At 32.7% G+C, this 15991-nt stretch overlaps 1 protein-coding gene across 2 annotated transcripts; it reads right to left on the minus strand.

Annotated features, from left to right (window-relative positions):
* Positions 1-749: 749 nt before the first annotated feature.
* On the minus strand, positions 750-6686 carry NDB3 (NAD(P)H dehydrogenase B3). 2 transcript variants are annotated; one of them, XR_016531621.1, is made up of 10 exons: positions 6087-6511; positions 4423-4702; positions 3915-4121; positions 3361-3611; positions 2930-3149; positions 2674-2778; positions 2161-2433; positions 1948-2069; positions 1337-1626; positions 750-1129 (listed from the first exon to the last, which is right to left on the minus strand). XR_016531621.1 is itself a non-coding variant. In XM_039037705.2 (10 exons), exons 1-10 carry the CDS (start codon positions 6173-6175, stop codon positions 1042-1044), a joined length of 1755 nt encoding a protein of 584 aa, XP_038893633.2. In that variant the 5' UTR covers positions 6176-6686; the 3' UTR covers positions 750-1041. The 2 variants fall into 2 exon arrangements, 1 of the variants encoding a protein (XP_038893633.2); XM_039037705.2 differs by having other exon boundaries at positions 1337-1456; positions 6087-6686.
* Positions 6687-15991: the final 9305 nt, after the last annotated feature.

The following is a 15991-nucleotide window of genomic DNA, read 5'->3' on the forward strand; positions in this document are numbered from 1 at the left end:
ATTGATTTTTGTAATTATTTTTATATAAATGAGATATTTAATTTACATTTTTTTATTTTTATGAGATTATTTTTTTTAATTTATTTTTTTTAGAGTTTAAATAAAATAATAAAATATTCTTAGAAATTGTTTTTATAAAATAAAAAATTAAAAAAAAAGAAAGGATTAGAAAGAAGGTGGAATGTGATAATTAAAAAGGAAAAAAAGGAAAATTTGTACGGTATTCTCGTTCTCTATCAAAATCTCGTTATTTCGCTCTCGCTCTCACTCTCGCTCATGCTCAAACTCTCGCTCTCTCAAAATCTCGCTCTCGAATTTGATTGGGACGTTTAGTGGCAAAAAGAAGAAGATTCATTAGCTTGTTATTTAGTCAAACTTGCTGAGATGACAGAATCCGTAAAAATTATTCAACAAGCTTTGGAAAGAAGATCTCCGAAATGATAATTAAATAGACTCAATAATAATGTTAGGAAGAGTAAAGTCAAGGGTTCAAAGTTCGACGCACAAATGAAAGGAAAGTCTCGACTTATAAAAAAAAAAAATTTACAAATAGTTTGAAAACAATAATATTTTCTTAAATAATTTCTAAAAGGACAATATCTTTTTAATTTTCCCTTTCTATAGTCACAAAATATTATATATATATATATATAACTTGCAGGACAAAGATTGTTTTTATGTTATTATTATTTTTTAAAAAGAAAAGAATCCAAAACTAAACTAGATAAATTGAGAGAACAATATCACAATTGTTGAGAGAGGAGAACAGACCAATTGCATAAACTCTGGTATAAGTAAATCACAGTTCACAAACTCAATACAAGAACTTACATCTTAAGCCGCGGGAAACATTTGACAAAAAGCTCACTACTAACAAGGAACTAATAAATTTAACGGATGAATATCACCAAAATTATTATTGTACCATCTTTATGTATTTCGCTCATGAATTGGGTAAACTAAACTTTGTGTGTATCATTAACTCATAACAGTCGATCTTCAAACTCAAGGACCAAGACCAACTCCCCAGCCTCAGTTGATTCATATGCGACTCGAATCTCTCCCGAAAACAAAACGCCTCGTCCAATCCGTAATCACCAGTGCTCTTGTACGCCAACTAACTTGCTTACTGAACATTGAGAGAAAATCACCACACAGTCAAGGTCAAAGCACATTTAAATGTAAAGTCAATGGTATTTTACATTTTGGTTGTCAATTTTCCTTTACACATGTAGCGGGTGAGGTATTGACTTTCCCTTGAGAACTAAGATATATATTTTTTTAATTTTATTGAGGAGATTGTAAGATAGCTTTCAGAGTACAGAGGGTGTTTCACCTTGCATAGACAGAGTACCAGAGCCACTGAGAGCTGTGGCCAATGGAAACCCAATCCCCAGGAAGTTGTGCAGCCGTTTGTTCTCCTCCCAACGGTGCAAATTGTCCAAGATGTTTGTACCTTCAAGGACGGTCGAACACAATCAGCAAATCAGATTCATACCATTCCTTTCATTCACTAAGATTTAAATTTGAAATTGAACTGTCTAATAGTCCACTGCAAATTATGTCCAAGAATGCCACAGTATACAACCACATCACACTGTAATATCTGCCTGCCCTGCGCTATACCTAAAGAAATATAATGATTTTATTTCAATAAGCGATCCTGCAGTCATAACAATTCAGCAGGACGCTTGCATGTAGCTAGGACAGAGGTCCCACACTCCCAGTTGAATAACAACAAAAGGAGTGGCTGAACTATTTATTGAGAATGAATTCCAACAGGCTACACGTCTATAAGGTCAAATACCATTTAAATTTTCATTCCAAAAAACGAAAAAAAAGAAAGAAATTGTCTTGTATTAATCACTTTTGGACTTCACGGGATTCACTAACAAAAAGTTTAACCTTTTTATCTTTAAATCAAATCAAAATAGAAAGAGTGAGTACCTAAAGGGCCGAAAGCGGTGGCGTCCTGATCCCCTAAACCTAAGAGGACCTTCAGGATATTTTTCGCACTCTTCCATACGGTTAAAACAATGGGCAAGAAATGCACCTTGTTGTGCAGCCACCTGAGACAACATTTTAGATCAGTATAAAACATTATTATGTGGAATCCAATAGGAGTATCAAATGGTATCATGTCAATTATATATGGCAAACCTGCGCGGTAGCAGGAAGGTTTTTCATTTGAGAATCAACTTGGGAAAGTGCTGATTTAAACTCTTCAATATCCAATTCGATAGACTCCTTTGCCACATCCCCTTTGGATTCTTTTAAAAGATCAACAATGTTGTGCATCTGCTTATTCTTCAAGTATAGCTCCACCTGGGGATATCTTTCACATATGTCATCAATGACTTCTTGAAATTCTTTTACTGTAAGTGTCCCAGAATTGTCTTTGTCTGCCTTGTTAAAAATTGCTGAAATATCCTCCTGTGAAGAAATCAGGAACAGCCAACGGAAGAGAGAGATATGAGGACAAGAAAATCAAATAATTAGCACAAAACTGGTAGATAGGTTACGTAAAACCTAGGCATGAGTTCATGTGACTAAAATATAAAAAACAATCATAGAATGTACGCTGCTATTTATGGGCATAAACTCTTGAAAAAGAGACGGTAGACGTGAGCCAAACATGACCGTAAGACTTTTAAAACGAAAAGGTATACTGACCATGACTTTTCGCTGATTTACAGTAGCACAGTCACCAAGTGCATATACATTGTCACATCCCTCAACTCGAAGCCATTCATCGGTTGCCAAAGCACGCCTGTTAGCCTATAAACATTAAACAAATATCAGCTATAAATGGGAAAGATGCTGAAGAAGAGATCATATTTGATTAAGTAAATTGTGAGAGAGAAGACAGGCAACAATTATTAGTCAGGTTGACTTTAATATTATTATGGTAGATTTTCAATAAACTAACCTGACCAATCTGTGTCATAAAGTCCTTTATGATCGGACGGGTTCCTATACCAGTTGACCATACAGTCATTCCATAAGGCATAGAAGATATTTCTCCATTCTTCATTTCCTTGGTAGAAATCTCTTTATCAGTTACCTTGATTACCATTGATCCTGTCTTAACATCAATACCATCTCTTCGGAATTTTTCTTCAGCAAAAGTAGTAATTCTTTTGTCAAACCTGCAACAGCACGAGGTTTTTTTTTTTAAAAAAAGAAGTTTGTGAATATATTTTTTTCATCCAAGCATAAGAAAACTCCAATTTAATAGTCCTTCCAAGTACATTTTACTGTTACTTTTGAAATAATGGAATGGTAGGGCTTGAGGAGATTCCAAATTTTTTAAAAATACTAAGCACTAAGCAGAGCAAAATGACAAAGGTTCGTTCTTACATGTTCAAGATATGATCTCCTGCCTCAAGAAGAGTAATTTTTACAAAATCTTGAAGTCCAGGATATAATTTGACCAAGTCCTCATTAACAAAATCGTGAAGTTCTGCTGCAAACTCCACACCAGTGGGGCCACCACCAACAACAGCAAAATGAAGAATTTTCTTTCTATCTTCTTCATCCAGGGTAGGCAGGCTTGCCCTCTCAAAACAATCGATTACAGTTCTTCGTATTCTCTGAGCATCTTCCACTTCCTAAGAACAATTCTAAGTAATCAGTCATCGCTCAGAAGCAAAGAGAGAAGAAGTCAATGATTCTTAAAACAATCAACTTCAAATGAGTTCTCAATCTTCTTTTTCTAGTGAAGCATTTCTACCAAAAGCATTTTAAGGGCCAAAAGCATTTTAAGGGGCATAAGTCCAATATAACTTTTTTAGTACTATTGCTGCTGCTATTACTGCTATTACTACATGTTACTATGTACAAAGATAATTGAAATATTAAAATAAGAACCACCTACTCTTCACCGTAATTGTACAGGAGTTGAAGCGTATTACCTTCAAGAAATGGCAATTCTCCACAACACCAGGGGTATTAAATGTATTAACTTGTGCTCCCACGGCTATCACTAGGTAGTCGTAGTCCACAACAAATTCCTTTTTCCCATTCAGATTGGTGTTTTCATTAGATCGGCAATAGAGTTTTCTATTTTCAGCATCAATCTTGTAGCATTCTGCTTCATTGAATCTTATGTCAACCCTTTTCTGATCAAAGGTAAAGCAAGAAGACCATCTTCATGTTAATAGATTATCAAGATTCAGTAAAAAAGCACCTATGTGAATTAGGAGAAAGGTAGGACCATACTCTCCTTGAAATGGTTCTTAAAATTATATATCAAAGTGAATTTTCGTTTCCAAACATATGAAAGTATGCTCACATGTTTTACCTTCCCATCATTTTCATATCTTAGAGTTTTATTTCGAAATAATGAATGCATGGTAACCAAATAGTCCTGACACGAGTTCCAACTCTAAAAGTATAGTAAAATGTAGAGAAATCAATTACCTTCCTCACAATTTTACGAATCGGTTCAACAATGCTACGGGCTTCCACTGTACCACATGTTACACTTGGCAATAATGGGGTGAATGCAAAATAATTACGAGGTGATATCACTTGAACCTCATAGGAGGGATCTTTTATATTCTTCAAGAAACTTGTTCCCGCCCAACCAGTTCCAAGCACTACCACCTTCTTCTTTTTCTCATCTACATTGTCTTTAGATGCAATACTGGGTACACCATTGGTTGGGCTGGCATCAGCATATGCTACAAGGCTCCCCCCACTGCAGGAGAAAAGAGTGCATCAAAATCTGATTGAAGACGTAAAATGAATACAATCTAATCTGGGCATAGCTTGAACATGGCATAGGCATAACAAGAACTATTCCTCTCAGTAATGGGTGAGCCCAATGGAACTTAAAGGAGATGGTACCAAATGAATAAACCCCTACAGAGTAGTAGGGGTTTAGAGAGTGAGATCTCAAATTCGGTCCTAACTCTAAGTGTTATATAGAGTATAGTTGAGCTCTTTTATAGTAGCCACCAACCTTGGGAGAATTGGATAAGAGAATGATTGGGCATTCCTTGGAGTTCATGCTCACAGCTTATTAAGTGCATCAAATCAAATTTGTAAGCAATGCTCTTAATGAGATGATGTTTCATGTTAGAACCAACTCTCCTTTATTAGGTGCAGCTTTTAAAGAATTGATTAGTTTACCATTCATCATCAGTCGTGAAAATTATTGGGGAAAGAATCAGCAGAGAAACCTAATAACGTATCTTTTAGACTTAAAGATGGAAGTAACATGTTGAGGAAGTATTGAATGAGCGATCCATACAATACAGTGACAAAATATAGCACCTTTGAATTTTAATAGCAATGAAATGTTTGATCTGGCAGGGACGGAGCAAAGAGGATGGTGCCCCCTTAGTTTGTCATAAATATAATTTTTTAAAAAGAAAAAATCAGATATAAAATGCTTAAGATTTTGTAGTTTTCCTCTAATCCTCTCTCTAAATTTTATGTTAAGATATCTTATACGAAACAAGTTAATATGTGAAATTTCGCCCCTCAATTTCTATCTACGACCCTGTTCATCTATATGTCAGATCGCAATCCTTTAACAACTAGTCAAATAAATAGGATTCGAAATAATGGAATCCCAATATACTAGAAAGAAACTAATAGAGAGAGAATCTCAATTCTTCCGCATCATACCTACTTCAATTTAGGCAGAAAACAATTTGAAAAGCATAGCAGACACGTAGTCTAAAGGCATTTGATCTCAAAGTGGGCCTGATTTCAGTGCCACGACCGAATAAGTAAATCAATGGTATACAACCCAATTCATCCTGGAAATCAATTATACCGCAGAAATTCCAAGTTTCAGGTAAAAAAGCAGTCAAGATAAATAGTGAAACAGAGAATAGTAGGTCCTCGTATTTTCCCTTATCGCCTATGGTCAACAATATTTACACCAGAACATATTCCATACAACAATTAACAAAAAGAAATTCCACAATACAACAGTGAACCAGAACAGGACCACAATTAATAATGTCACCTCACATTTAAACTATACAACAAAAATCAAACCAGCAAAGGAAGCACAAATGCTCATGAGATTAGAACAAAACAACGGAGCGGAATTCGAAAGAAGATGATACCTAACGGTGACAAGAACAAGGAGCCTGGAAAGGGAAGGGTGGTCATGGAAAAGCCTGGAAACTCTGCTATAAAAAGCGTTGGTTGGCATTTCTTCGCTGCAAAAGGCGTATGGGATTCGGTGGCTCAGAAGAAAATGTACAGATCCCCAAGAAGTCCGGAAAATTTTAGAATCGGCGGAATTTAAGAGAGAAGAGAAGAGAAGAGAAGAGAAGAAGTGGGTAGAAAAATCAAAAAAGGAAGAGAGAGAGAGAGAGAGGCGTGGGTTAGGTTCCAAGTGAATTGGGAGAGTCAGAGTCGGTGGGAATAAAAGAATCCGCTGAAAAATGGGAACGTGAACTGTGTTTTGCGCTGGCGGTCGCTCCCATGTTCATTGACTTGGCGCGCAAGTCTTGAAGCTCATTGCATCAGCAACCGCTGCGCAGCCGCTTCTTCTTCTTTTCTTTTTTTCCTTTTTATGAAAAATGAAAAAAAATTATAAAAAGAAGTAGCGCATCCTAAGCCCAGCCTTACGTGCTTCCTCCCAAATTATTCAATTATAATATATAAAAATTCTTCTTATTCATTTTTCAAAATATATTTAATTTATTATTTATATGTACGATGAGATTGAGATGTAGAGGTGTTTAAATAATCTGAAGAATCGAACTATCTAATTCAAAATATAAGGTTTGGGTTGACCTAAGATAAACTTTTTTTTTTTTAAATTGAATTAGGTTGTGTCGTGTGTTGGCTAAAAAAAATTTGGGTTAGACCCAACCCAATCCAAATTTTATCCATATGTTTATTTGTTTAAAGTTTGATTACCTTGTATGGATTAATTTGTGAATTTTTAATATATATTTTTTAAAATTGTTATGACATTGCCTTTGTTTAAAGTTTACAATAAATTTAATAGATATTTGGTATTTAACATTTATTTTATGAGATTTTAGTTATTAGTCATGCATTGTATAAAATTTACTTATTTTTAATTAAAAATAAAACATAAATTATAACCCGACAACCCAACTCAACCCGAATTTTAAGGGTTGGGTTGGAGACTTTATTTGGGTCTTTTTTAACCCACCCAAAATTTCAAATTGATCCAAAAAAAACACTCCAATTTAATTCATATACACTCCTATTGAGATGCACCCAAGTATTATCTTATAAAAAAAAAAAAAACTTAAGTGAGGTTTCATTCATTATTTTGCAACTAATAAGAACAACAATTTGTTTTGTGATATTTCAATTTTTTTTTTCTATTTGTAAAAATGTTTTTGTGATGGGAATCAATGAAAAAAAATAGAAATATAAAGATACATTAAGTATTGCATTTTTCTTATGGTTAAAATCGCAAAAAAAGATATTTGAGGTAATTGTTTTAGTTTTTTTTTTTCTTTTCTTTTATGTGGTTAGAGTAGACTACAAAAAGATAAATACATTTATTATGCACCCTAAATACTTTGTGCATTCTCCAACTTTGTCATTTGTTAGGAAATGAGCAAATACTTTGTGCATCTTGCGCCTCTCTTCTTGTAGCTTACTCCAACCATATTGCAATATTTGTCAATATGACAACTTTATAGTGAGTAAACTACAAAGAGATGAATGCAATTTAGAATGAATCCAAATACTCATTTGAAATTTATTAAACTAGTCACTTGAAATGAAAATTAATACTCAAAATTATTGCGTCTATTTTAAATAGGTCTCAATTTCATCTAAAATTTTAATAAAATTTATTTTATGAAACAATTTTCTTTTATTAAAATGAAACATTTATGAAAGGCACCTTTTAGAAAAAGTTCAAACAGTATTTTTTTATGTTATTTTTAAAATTTATGTTTCCGTTGTTTGTTTATGAATTTATGAAGTAGTTTAGAGAATAAAACAAGGGGAAATAAGTTGGCAATGTAAAATGTTTTAATTAGTGGGGGAGCTGTATTCGACGGCTGGCGTGCGTCCAAGAATATAATATTGAGTGTCCCCGACAGAACGTAAGCCTACATCAGCTAGGATGTACATGGATTCCGCTGGACTACACCATTTTTTTAGACCAATCACAAAATTAGCCTTGATCCGATTGACAACTCAAATGATTCCATCTCCAATTAACTCTTTAAAATTCGGATTGGGTTGAGTTCTGTTGTCGGATTATTTATTTTTTCTTTTACTTTTTATTATATTTTTTTATTAAATTAAAATACTTAAATTTGTGTACGATACATATTAATACTTAAAATTTCATAAAATTCAAATGTTAAAATATTACAATCCAAGATATTTATTACAAACATTATAAAAATATATATGAGTTATAATATTTATAAGTTATAATATATATATTTTTAAAGGTACATCCCGAACCGAACCGAACCCAATCCAAAAAAACATAAAAAATTCAATCCAACGTAATCCAAAATTAAAACTGGATTGGATAGTCTGGATTATTTCAATTGTCGGGTCATTTGAACACCTCTAACATCAACCACCTGCTATTTCCTTTAAACAAAAGGGAAAGAAACTTTAGAATTTTCTTGTTGTCCCTTTGGAAAAATCGGAAAGATTTCGTAACTTTTGAAAATATTTATCCAGATATTTTAACTTTGAAAATAATTATCTAGACATTGTAGTCTCGGTGATGTGAACGACATATATTTTTTTTAATTGATCGAGTGTTTAATATATATTTTTTTTTCTCTTTTATGTAATGGTCAAGTATTGAACACTCGACCTTTTTTAAAAAAAAAAAAAAAATTACTCCCTCTCTTTCAATTGAAAAAATATATATTTTAAATTTTATACTCTTCCTTTTTCTTTCTTTTTTAATAGAAAATTGTACTTTATAAAAAGTTACCGTTTCTATCTCTTAGTAATAAGAAAAATTTGCCAACTGTTCTAACTTTAAGAGACATTATAGTAAATAAAAATTCTCAATCATTTTTTCTTCCAATTTAATGTTTTTCATTTATTTAAAAATAATAATAAAAAAATTAATGTGCCCCACAAGGCAGACATCGCCGATTTTGAGCTGGTTGTCGTCATTGACTTTGAACTCTAGGTTGCTCTAGTTTCTTTTGATCCTTTGGTGGCTCTGGTACCTCTACAGGCGTTTCATAGTATAAATATTCGTTATGCTCTCCACGGGTGCACCCATGTCCATCCATGCATGAAGATGATGGACCGACCTCTAAATCATAATATCTTGAACCAAATGTTATCATCATTATCGGACTAGCATAACCAGTCTGGCACTACATCTGCATCATAAAAGGCAATTTTGTCACATTGTGGTCAACCTCATCAAACTCATCTTATTTTCCTCGAGCACGTCCCCTTTGCATAGGAACTGGTGGAGGTGCAATAGGTATATCGTACATATAATGTATCTCATCCATGTAGCTTTCATTATTATTGCAGTAAAAACTTGGTTTGGATCATTTGCAACATCACAAAGGCTACCGTTGCTCGATCTCTATGAATTATAAAATAACTAGACAGTAATTAAAATAAATTTAAATTAAAAATAATTAGACAATATTTAACTATGTATCAGATGATTCATGACTGGTCCCGACTTTCATCGAATACGGCTTTCCACAGAATTCTATATGCTTTAAAACAAGGGATGCTTCTGGTTCTGTCGGTTGGATGTAGAGACAATATTTAACTATATTGCGTCTTGTAATATTATTATAAAAATTGATGTAATCTTGAGTTGCATCCCTATTGAATTGCCCAATTGAAACCCTTGTTGCAATAATTTTCTACGATAGTGTCATCACACTACCAAATGTGTAACTGACCAAGTTGTAGTTCTCAGGTCGATGCCATGCAGTAGGTGTTCAATATTGCACTAAGTGAAGATATGTCATTCACCAACGTGAAAACATATTAGAAGACTTATCGTTCGCTATATGTCTTGACCGTTCATACAGAAATTGGACAACGTATCTATGACAGCTTTGTAAGACTCCCAATAATCTGAAACATAACATATTATATTAAAAATATTAAAGACAAGTACATAAAAAATATGTATAAAAAATTCAATTGGGTTCAATATTGACGTATCTGATCAGGTCGAAACATATCATACATGTATCTATATTGACTCACTACATATGTAACTGATCTACTTACACAAAATTTGTCTCTCCACCTATATTATTAAATTAATATTTTAGATTTGAAATTAACTATATTAGTCATATAAAAAATATTGGTTAAATTAAATTAACATACCGAGAATTGTAGTATGTATGCTCACATATATCTCATGACAACTTCCTTGTCTACATCATCATCAAGTCTGGAAGTTGTCCCTAGCCAAGTTAAACTTAATCTTGATCCTCCGATTTATTAACAGGTGGGGTCACACCGAGTAGCATTTGGAAAATATTCAGCCAATCATCATGCATTACTCCAGTAACAGGCTCGCCATGAACAGGTAACCCAAATAATATTTCTGTCTTGTAACGTGATAGTGCACCCTCTAGTAGGCTCATGAAACGTATGTATGCAATCATGAAGGTCTTTATCTTAGAAACTGACATCAGATAATGGTTACAGCTATTATGAGGTTATGGTGATGTATTTTGGAATGACAAATGCTCTACAGTTTATGGGAACTTCAAGAGCTTCATTTAAGTGAGATTTTCAGACTCGTGCATAGGAGGGTCTAAATGGTGATATGTGTTTGTTTTAAGATTAAAGAGTAACATGATATTGTCTTAGACAAGTCATACAATTCATGGTAGAAGGTGAAGACTTTCTGAAACGTGGAGTTACCGCTAATTAAAAGTTCTTTGGCAGTATTATCAGTCTGAAGAAGCAATTTGGAAACATGAGGATGAGATAAGAACTAAGTATCACGAGCCTTTAAGGACTTGAACTTTCAAGGGCGAAAGTTTCTTAAGGAGGGAAGAATGTAACATCCCGAATTTCAGAAAAAATTTAAGTTAATTACCTAAAATTATTGAGTTTAAATTTCCCTTTCATTTGGAAAATTGGGGTCAAATTAAAATAATTGAAAAACTTTTATTGATTAAATTGAATTTAATTGATTAGATATTCGAATTGATTATCTTGAAAATATTGAATTTTGCTTCCCTTTGATTTTGGATTTTAGGGTCATCTTAAAAAAAAAAAATTAATTTTATGTGGTTTAATTGATTTATATATTTGGAAGGATTTAATTTGTATCAAATTGATGGATTTTATGCCCTTTAATTTTGGTTTTTGAAGCCCAAATTAAATTAAGATAATTTGAAAAGTTAACTGATTTATAAATTTAATAGAATCTTTGGAGATTTTGGAGATATTGTGATAAAATATTTTATTTATCTTTTAAATATTTGAAAAAAAAAATAAAAGAGTTTGAGATTTTTTTTCGAAATCAAATGAGAGTGAAAAGAGGTAAAAAATTGGGAGAAAACAATTCGGTTTTTCAGCGACAGCTTCCACAAAGTTGTCAATTTTCGGAGTTTGAACCGTTGGATCGTGCTCAAATTTGGTCAGTCTGTTTGAGACATATGGAGTTTCATTTTGAACGGTTGGATCGTTGTTTGACGCTATGATTTGTTCATAATTTCTGCTGAATAAAATCTGTAAAACTAGAAATTCTCCTTCTCTCCCACTCTCGCAAACCCTCCTCATGTAAGACCTTTGCTACCAGCCGCTAGCCTAAATAATTTATGCCGTCCGATGGCAAAACTCGCTGCCTATCTATAGTATCCACGAGCCGACGCGCCATCTACCGCCACTGCCCGATCTTTGCCGGAGTCTTGAGAAAAACCGTGGGTAAGACTTATTTTTCTTATAATTTGGGAGGTGAAATTCACCCATTTTATTTTGGGTTAGATTAGTAACCTCTCTTTGGTGTGAAACTTAGATTCAAGATTTGAAAGTTTTGAGACATTGACCATCAAGTTAGAGACCATTTTGTTTTGCAAAAAATTGGTGAAAATCGGTAAGTTTTGTTTGTAAGTTGTTGGATGGTTATACTTTTGGATTGAGAGTAATAGTGGAAAATTAAGTTATTGATTTTGGATTTAATTTTTGATCAGATTGGCTAATTGAATCAAGTTTTGGAATTTTTCTTGAACCAAGCCATAACTTTAGGTTGATTCAAGTGTGCTAAAGAAGTTCTAAGGAGATTTTGTCTTGCGTTTTTTACCAAGTTGAGGTAAGTGATACTATTATTCGTGCCAGGCGACCTAGATTAGACCTATAAAGTTACTTGGTGGACTTTGGAGCATGATTTTGTTTGTCATTATGTTATGTTAGTTGCATGGCAGTTACAAGTATTATGAGCATGTTAAAATTTCTAATCAGTACTAATATTATGTATGTGATGCATGAATAGATCAGTAGAGCGGTTTATTGTCTTGCCTTGACGCATGTTATTATTATGTTTGACGGTGTGCCTACGGGCCGCTAGACATGCATGAACCGACAGGTTAACGTTCATGTTATTATCATGTTTGACGGTGTACCTACGGCCGCTAGACATGCGTGAGTCGACAGGTTTACGTTCGTATTACTTTTATTTTCATGTTTCATGTTTTGACGGTGTGCCTACGGGCCGCTAGACATGCGTGAACCGACAGGTTAACGTTCATGTTATTATCATATTTGACGGTATGCCTACGGGCTGCTAGACATGCATGAGTCGATTGGTTCACGTTCATGTTATTATTATGTTTGACGGTGTGCCTACGGGCCACTAGACATGCGTGGGTCGACGGATTCACATTCATGTTATTATCATGTTTGACGGTGTGTCTATGGGCCGCTAGACATGTGTTTCAAGGCAAGATAGTACGTCTTTTGGTTTTCCTTCATCATCAAAAATCGATGTAGCTATTTGAGCCACGGGCTATTCTCTCTTTGCTCATGGATGCATAGTCTGATCCCGGTAATGGGATCACTTACTGAGTATTTTATACTCAACCTTTCTTAATTTATATTTTTCAGGTAATGATAGGAACGAACCGGCGGGTGACGAGAGGGACTTGTGATCGTACCATATGGGACATGTAAATCGCTTCCACTCAGTTTATGTTTTCAAGCTATTTAAAAGTTTTGATTTGAAACTCGATGTTGGTCAAAATTTTATTTGTTTAAGTTATTTTTTTCTTCATTATTTTAGGGGTCCCGAACAAAGGTTTTTCTTATTTGTTATTTATTTTTTGGAAAATTGTCTTTATTATTTTAATGAAAATTTATTTTCTTCAATGGTCAAAATGTTTTGAATGTAAATGTGTAATTATGAGTACCGATCCTTATCAGAGTACTCAAAAGGTCGGGTCGTTACAACTCTAAACCTTAAAAACTCTAATACTAACCAAATCTAATATTATCTAAAATGCAATAAAAGAATCACTCAAATAACTAAAAATAATTCTAACTAAACGTTTTTTTAAGAAAAGCCTAAACGTTAAAAAAAAACTCTAATATTAACAAAATCTAATATTATTTAAAATGCAAAAGAAAATATTAATATGATAGATCTAACATAATATAAATAAGAACATTAAATTCTTGGGAAAAAAAAACTCCTAAGATCAATATATAAATATTCTTAAATTCAACGACTATTAAAAAAAATAAATAAGAACATTAAAATGATAGCCCAGCATAATATAAATATGAAAAAATATTTTACTCACAAATATATCAACGGTCCTTTTTTTTTCTTTCCTGGAAGTGACAATAGTCCCTCATTTTTTGTTATTTATTATCCAAGCAACAACAAAAACTAAAAAAAAAAAAAAAAAAAAATGAGTAATATGAGAATATGGATCTATAACTTTTTTTTAATTAAAAAAATAGGAATTTAGTTGAGTGAAAGTGTAACTCTTTTTGGTTCTTTGTTTCCCAAACAACAACAAAAATTATTAAAAGAAATAGAATAATATGAGAATAGGGATAAAATTTATAATTATTTTAGAAAATAGAAATTTAGTAGAGAAAATTAAATGTACAAATCTCACAACTTGAATAGTCCAGCTAAAAGAGATTATGATTGAATGTAAGGAATAAAGGAGAAAAGTATTAACAATTTTGGGAAGAAATTGGTTAATATGTCAGAATAGAAAACTTGTGGGGAGGAGATGTTAGCAGTCGGAGGAGAGAAAATCGAAAGAGAAATAATTGAGGAAGGTGGTCGAGAGTTCAAGCCTGTGGATGGCAGTGGCGTAGGCGGTGTGTGGCAGCGACTTCGATTAGTTTGTAGTCGGCTTCGATCAGTGTGTAGTCGACAACATAGTTGGTCGAGTGTTGAACTCTTGACCTAACTTGATCGAGTGTTCAACTCTCGACCTATTCTGGTTGATTTTCATTTGTTTTTTTTTAATTGATTGAGTCTTCAATTCTTGACCTTTTAAAAATCTCTACACACTACCACATTTTTCTAAATATTTTTCAAACCACTATATTTTTCTAATAATTTTATCAAAGTGCAATATTAAAATAAAAGGTCCTAATCATCCTTTTCTTCCCTCATATATTTTATTCACTTTTTTATTTGGTCCCCAGTCTCTTGAATGCTTTTCATCCCATAAAAAGGAAATTTTATTCCGTTGAATGAATCTTTATGCTCCCTAAGTAACTATAGTTGCAAATATAAAAAAAGTAAGCCAAAAGTATTAGTAGATATGTAATAGAAAAAATTGGTAAGTGATGGAGTCTTACCAACGATATGGTCTATCACTAGTAGACTTCTATCAACAATATTGTCTTATCACTGATAGACTATCTAAAATTTTCCATATTTATAATTTTTTTACATTATACTATATTTACTAAGACTTTGGATCCGATTGCTATATTTGCAACTATCCCTAGAAAAAATGACAGAGTACTTTACTGAGTTACAAAATATGTTTCTAGGAAGAAAACTAAAAAAACAAGAAAATTCAGGGCAAATAAGTGAACATTTTACTTGAGGAAAAATAGGTCAAAATTAATGGATTTCAAAATTCATGCTAATTTTGAAATTATTAAAATAATTGTTATAATCAAATTATCACCATTCAAAATTAATTTTCGAAATGATAAATATGTTTGAAAAGTATAAATCTAAACACTAAGGGCCCATTTGGATTGACTTAAAAAGTGTTTCAAAAAACTCATTTTTATTTAAACACTTCGGATAAAACCAGATTAAAATACATCTGAAAAATTATTTTTAATAATTGTCAAATACTCAAATTTCTTCTAAAATGACTTATTTTTTAACTTAAACACTTGAAAATATATTCTAAATACACCATAAATTAGTCTAGATTACAGACATATTTGAAGGTATTTTGCACATGACAAAGTGACATTTATGAAGAAAACCTTTTATTGTGATGGATACAATCGGAAATTAGTTGGACAATCTTATGCAAGGCAGAATGTCAATTGCCATCACGTAGGTTAGCCAAAGTTTGAGCTGGAAAAGGGATCCACCATTCAAACTACTTGCTGAAATTGGCAACTTCTCCGATCCCATAAAAGGAATTGACAACTTGAGAAGTTATTACAATTTGTGAGGTTGTATTTTATACGGTGTTTTAGAATTGTGTAAATAAGTACTAATATAGAGGAGTCGTAATAATTGATAATAACCCCTCACAACCCCGGATGACGTAGTATTATTACTTCATTCATTATGATACAATCCCCATATTTTGAACCAATTCTAGATACATGTACCAATACCTTTTTTTTGAACCAATTCCACATTTCATGTGAATAAAACTTTGCATATACATCCCTAACAACCTACGCCAAGCAAAATACTTCAGTCCTACAAAAGTTGAGCATCGTAACATTTGTGGAACACTCGTATATGAAATGATAACAATCAACAACGTTTATAAAAGCAGGCAGCAGAGAAGGTACTCCTTTCGAGATGTTTGTCAAAACAGAG

This window comes from Benincasa hispida, chromosome 8, assembly GCF_027475165.1.
Source record: "Benincasa hispida cultivar pf3 chromosome 8, pf3_genome.v1.1, whole genome shotgun sequence".
Classification (NCBI taxonomy): Eukaryota; Viridiplantae; Streptophyta; class Magnoliopsida; order Cucurbitales; family Cucurbitaceae; genus Benincasa; species Benincasa hispida.

Excerpts from the sequence above, each read along its gene's own strand:
- NDB3 (XM_039037705.2), bottom strand. The coding sequence starts at position 6,175 with ATGCCAACCAACGCTTTTTATAGCAGAGTTTCCAGGCTTTTCCATGAC. Across the intron at positions 3,150-3,360 it reads GGAGATCATATCTTGAACAT|GTTTGACAAAAGAATTACTA; the intron begins GTAAGAACGAAC and ends GTGCTGTTGCAG. Across the intron at positions 2,434-2,673 it reads TAAATCAGCGAAAAGTCATG|GAGGATATTTCAGCAATTTT; the intron begins GTCAGTATACCT and ends ATTTCTTCACAG.